Source organism: Cicer arietinum, chromosome 1, assembly GCF_000331145.2.
Source record: "Cicer arietinum cultivar CDC Frontier isolate Library 1 chromosome 1, Cicar.CDCFrontier_v2.0, whole genome shotgun sequence".
NCBI lineage: Eukaryota > Viridiplantae > Streptophyta > Magnoliopsida > Fabales > Fabaceae > Cicer > Cicer arietinum.
Genome location: NC_021160.2, coordinates 43952024 through 43958327, shown reverse-complemented (window position 1 = coordinate 43958327; position 6304 = coordinate 43952024). Strand labels below are relative to the sequence as shown.

General features: G+C 28.9%; 1 protein-coding gene across 1 annotated transcript; it reads left to right on the top strand.

Annotated features, from left to right (window-relative positions):
* LOC101508812 (kunitz type trypsin inhibitor 106-like) lies at window positions 1-1166 on the top strand. The gene has a single exon (XM_004488923.4). It carries the CDS (start codon window positions 46-48, stop codon window positions 640-642), a length of 597 nt encoding a protein of 198 aa, XP_004488980.1. The 5' UTR covers window positions 1-45; the 3' UTR covers window positions 643-1166.
* Window positions 1167-6304: the final 5138 nt, after the last annotated feature.

Sequence of the window (6304 nt, the reverse complement as noted above, 5' to 3'; positions counted from 1 at the left end):
AACATTAACGCATTCAAATACCCCTTTTAAAACTTACACACAACCATGTCAACAAGAGTAGCCAAAATTACAAGTCTTATCCTTGTGTCATGGCTTTTCATGGCCATAACAATTTTAGCTCAATCCGAAAATGTTAAAGTTCTTGACACAAAAGGGCACCCTATTGAGCGTGGCAAAGAGTATTACATTAAACCAGCTATAACCGATAGTGGAGGCCGTTTCACTTTGATAAATAGAAATGGTTCATGCCCTTTATATGTTGGTCAAGAAAACACTGACCTTGGAAAAGGGTTACCCGTTATTTTCACACCTTTTGCAAAAGAGGATAAAGTTGTTAGAGTGGATAGAGACTTTAAGGTAAAATTTTCAGCTTTTTCAACTTGTGTACAATCTACGGAGTGGAAATTGGGTGATAGGGATACTAAGAGTGGTAGGAGGGTAATTGTAACGGGTTCTAGTGGTAGTTATTTTAGAATTGTGAAGACACAATTTGAAGGGATTTATAATATTAGGTTTTGTCCTACTGATGTGTGTTCCTTTTGTAAGTATGATTGTGGTACTATTGGTGGTTTGCGTGAGAATGGGAAGATTTTATTGGCTTTGGATGGGAATGTACTCCCTCTTGTGTTTGAGAGAGTATAATGTGTTTGAAGGAGAAGAAACATAGACAAATAGTTGAAAGTTATTTAAAATATCAACCGCGATTAATGTTGTTATCTAGAAGTAGAAGTTCACAATCTTTTATGTCCTTACAAATGATTTAGTGACATAATTTGTGACAGTTTGACAATAATGTAGAAAATAAATATAAGTTAAGTTTTAAAGTTATCGTTTCACCCGTTATGATAATGAAGATTGTAAACTTCTACTTCAATAATCAATATCATTTAAAGTTGATGTTTCAGATAATTTTCAAGTGATTGGGTCCATCTACTGTTTGGAAGCATATAATTTGTTATGTTTGTAACTTTTATTTAAGTTTGTCTTTGTGATGTATAACTTATAGCTTTGTTATTGTGACTCTTTGCTAATAATTGGAGCTCCTATATATGACCCATATAAATAAGTTGGAGGATAGAAAAGTGCATGTATCTTTTCTTCCTTTTTTTAATTAGCTCCAAAATGTATTGGGTAATAAAATTATGGATTTTATTTTCTATGTTAAAGTATTCTATGTCCTAATTAATCTCATAAAGTAACTGAAATTTATTTGATAGATTGATTTCTCTTAACAAAAGTGTTTTTATTGTTCGGTATCCAAAAATAAATGTTTTTTTTTTTTAATTTTATATATATCCACAAATTATGTTGGCTATGTGGATGACGATTTGGTGTAAGAGAAAATGAAGTAAAGAGTGAAGAAAAATAACCGTACATTTTCATAAAATGACAAAATATTCCTAAATAAAAATATGATAGGATGAAGAGAATAAAAATAATAAAACAAATAATAAATATTTCATTAAATAAAAAATAACTAAAAAATATGAATAGTAAAATAGTTATTCTATCAATAAAAATTAAAAATGATGTTATTTGCTTATAAAGATAAATACCATTCAAATGTACTAAATAAGAAGTTAGTATGATGTACATTTAAACGAGGAAGGAGTCTCTTATTTGTAATATGGTAAATACTTCAGGGCATTGATGTAATTTACTAAAATTTATAAGTTGTAGCTACTTTCATTCCAATTTTGGCGGATTACTTTTCACAAAGAGTGCCATAATATTTTGTTCTTTATAATCAATTAATAATGAATTTCAAATGAGAAAAAAATGATCTTATTTTTGGTGCTTTCTCTCTTCTCTATTTGTCTTTCCCTTCCTTCCTTTTTGGCTTAATTGCAGCTTTGGTCTCCCTAATTTAGTTGAATCGCGAAAGTAGTCCTTCCATTTTGTTTCTCCCCAGTTTTGGTCCCCCAAACAGAATTTTGGTCCAAAACTTCATGAAATTTCATTTTTTTTGCATTTATTTAAGTCACACCATGTCTCAAGATCTCATTTGCAACAATTATACCTGAAATATATGATCATAAATGGTGTAGTACGGCTTTAAAAAACGAAATTTCATCAAATTTTGGACCAAAATTCTGTTTGGGGGACCAAAACTGGAGAGAAACAAAATATGGGGACTACTTTCGCGATTTAGCTAAAATGGGGGGACCAAAACTGCAATTAAGCCTTCCTTTTTTATAGTTTTCCATGCAAAGATTGAATCTTACATTTTTCATGTTTTTGGGAGTGGAGTATTAAGGGTTACCATACGGATCATACTTTAAATTTTTTTTTTTTAGAATATAAGGAATCAATGTATCAAGAGGGAGCTTACCACTCCATGTCGCTTGATTAATACTCCCTATGGCTTTTTAATTTTTCAAAAGGATTCTTAAACAATAATTAAATGATTTAAGTTTACAAAAATACCCCAACTCTAAATTTGTTTATATCAATTTTTTATAAAAAAAGATATTATAAATAAAAGTACAAATCGTACTCTAACTCATTATAAATAATATTTAAGCTCTTTGTAAACAAGCTACCAGATTGCACTATCGTTTCGAAAATCTTAAAACTACTTTATTTTTTACTTTACTATTAAACCAAATCTAAAATAAGTGTTTAAAATCTGTCATTTCTTCTTTGAAAATTCTCAATAAACTCATAACTACCTAATATTAAGTAACTGCATTGTCACAATTACTTAGTTGCATTCGAGCCAAGTAATTGAGAGACTAGCTTCCTTGAACTAGACTGACCCATATTAGGGAAAGCATTAGAGATTAAGTAATTGGTTGACATTTTATGTATGTTCAACTAGGTTTTTGCATTAATCTTTGTCCAATATCTTGATACTTTCTACTCTTACTATAAGAAAATCTTACATTTCATTTGATTTTTGAATATTTGAGCGAATGAGTTGTTTTCCTTCCTAACTAAGACAACTTCTCGCATCGTTGCTTGATTTATTTGAATTAGCAACAAGAGAAGCTTTTGAGTGGAACAATGCTTGATAAGTTTTGGAGCTACACTTGTAGACTCACAATATTCAAGAGATCATAAAGTGTAGCATTTTGGAACATTTCTCTTGGCGAGCTAACATCATTTGGGAACAATTTCTAAAGGATTAGAATATGCAAGATTTCTCCTGGAAAAGACTACATCTCGCCAGGTGAGCTAACACCAATTACGAAGATTGTTGGCCATTGCAAGATTTCTCCTAGCGACGAACATATCTTGCCAATAGAAAATTCAGATATTTCAAATTTAAGTTCCAGATTTGCATAATTTTCATCTGGCGACATATGTCTTTCTCCAACAAAGACGCTGTCACTTTAGCAGTATTTAAGTGAAATATGAAGACATAATTAATATTATGACATTTTGGAGGCTGAAGAGACATATTGAGGCAAAAGGAAGCACAAAATTGAAGGTTTTGATATAAGAGATTGAGTTTTCATCTTCATTTTTGATCTTTTATATGTAATCTTTTGATTGCTTTTACTTCTATTTGTTAAGAATGAGTAGTTAAACTCTCCATTATTGGGGATGAGTAGAACAAGATGAAATTATTGTTTGTTTAATTTGATTTTTTTGTTATATGAATGAGTTTATTGAATTATTTTTCTCATCTTTGTGCTTAATGTTTTTATTGCTTGATTACCTTTAAACTATTTTACTATTCATATTTTGAAACAGAAAGGGACTTTATGAATTTTTGAAATAAGAAATTTATAATATTGCAGTTTAAAAATAACTAGATGCATGTCCTAAAACCAATTGAATTATTCAAGAGCTTAATTAGTGTCAACTTTATTTATTTTATCCTCTTATTAGATGTTTTCGAAGTGTAAGCTTAATTAGTGATCAAAATTTAACATTATAATCTTTAAAGACATGTTATCATGCTCTTTCTTGTAACTTTGTTTTTTCATATTAATCTTTTACTGTTGGTAGAAATTTTGTTCAATATTAATTTAGAAAACCCAATCATCATATTTTGTTTATTCTCAAAAAATTCTCTAATAATTTAATATTGAACCACTCTCTGCAATTTTAAAAAAACTGTAAGATATTTAAACCATATATCTACAATTTGACATAGAAATGTTAGTATTAGAGATTAAACTCTATATATACGTCATGCATATAATTTCTTGAGTGTCTCAACTGAACCACCAGACTACTCTTTTAGGTGGCTGTGATTCTTAAATGCAGTCTACATGAGAGAGAGATGAAAATAAATAAGAAAAATATATTATTTCACCATTTAATTCACCAAAGAATTATATAAAAAATTAATGTCACACTCACTTCACTTTGATGTTAATTTATTTTACAAACATTATAATATGACATTACACAACATATCAAATTAAAGTTATTTCTCATTTATTTTTATCTTCTCAAACTCTATACATAATTTTCTGTTTTTTTTTCATCTTACAACCAAAAACCTCCCAAATGAAAGAAATTCATGGTAGTAAGACAAACAATTCTATAGGATATATTAAATTGGTGTGATCAAAGTTGTAAGTAGCACATACCACATAAGTATGTGATCCATCAATTTAATCTTAGACTTAGGGAGTCACGGTATACCCTAATTTTTTTTTATAAATAATAATAATAGATTATTAAAATAATAATGATAATTTATTAAAATATTTTTCAAACTTTTAGGATATGGAAAAACCTATTCACTATTGCATCCCCTCTCTCCTTTTCTTCTCTCCAACTATTATGTTCTCTACTCGCCGATTCTCTCATCTCACCTTCTGAACCCTCTCGTTCGCGGCCGCCAACCTCTCTCAGTCCTCTCTCGTCTTCCACGCGACGTTCGTCTCTCCATTTCAACCTCCTTATCTGCGGCCTCCACACGATGTCAATTTTTCACTCAGACCGTCTCTTCTCGCATCTGACATCTCCATTCTCCGATCTCCCTCCTTTGCGTCCAATGTCGCCGTCTGCCCGTCTCTCTCCTCCTCTCCATCTCGTTTCACACTCTTGAACAATCTCAATCTACTTCTTATATTTTTTTAGCTTCTTACTTAGTTACTATTTTTCTCTTCTAGTATTTGTTAATTGTGAATTGTTTTAGTTTAGAATTGTTAACTAGTAGTAGTGTGTGAATTGTATTTGTGACTTTGTGAATTGTGAACAATTTTAGTGGGGGAATTGGGAATGTGAAATTTAGTGTGTGAATTGTGAATTTGTGATTGTGAACTGTTTTTTTGATTAATGTAGTCTAGATGTGAGATTCTGCATTTGTGAACTCTTTTACTTTCTGAATGTGAGTTGTGACTTTGAGAGTGAAATGTTTGTCTAAATATGTATGTGATTCAATTTTTTTTATGTTACTAAGTTAGTATTGTGTATTTAATTTCTGTATTTTTTTAGAAGTAATACGTTGTTTAAAAATAAAAAAAATTAATGCATTTTTTTAAGAAAAAAATTTCTTACAAAGATAAAAATTATAAAGCTTCAACATCATTATTGGAAAACATTCTTCTTGTCATCAAACAGTTCAATAGGATACTACACTTATAGCTTCATTACTACCAAGCTTAATATTTTCTCAATCTTATTTCTCCTCTCTATTGTTGTGTTCGTAATTTTGTGTTTAAATTTCAAATTCACTATTAAAAATACAAATATATAATATAATATTATATTTAATTTATTAATAAAAATTATAAAATTTGACACCCTCAAAATTTTTCGTCAAAATCCACCGCTATATACCCTCAAAATTTATTAATTTGAGTTTTGGCAAGTTGTTTTTTTATTTTTTTTCACCGAGTTTTGGCAAGTTGCTCACAATAATAAAATCTCACATCAAATTAACTTACATTGGATAAGCGTATAATTTTCTTAATTGAATGAATAATTTAGATTTAATTTGTTTTATGTATTTTTAAAAGTAAATCTGTTTTGATTGAATAATAAACTAAAATAACAACTATACAAAAACATACACACTATCAAATTAACAGAAGTAACAATCAATTGCAAAGATCAATAATATTAAAGATTAATCGAATTATGTTTGAATGAATCAGAAACTAATTTAAATTTTTTGATTATAAACTAAAATGACTACCAGTTAAACATCCACACTATCAAATTAACATTAAAGACTAATCGACTTAAAGTTTAAATGAGTTAGAAGCTAATTTAATTTTTTTTTATTAAATCATAAACTAAAATGAATTGAAGGACAAAAATGTTATCTTACCGTGTCTAAGACATGTTTTGGTGTGGTATACTTATATTGGCGCTAAATGTGGTTGTATGGTTGTTT

Coding starts and splice junctions, on each gene's coding strand:
- LOC101508812 (XM_004488923.4), top strand. CDS start 46: ATGTCAACAAGAGTAGCCAAAATTACAAGTCTTATCCTTGTGTCATGG.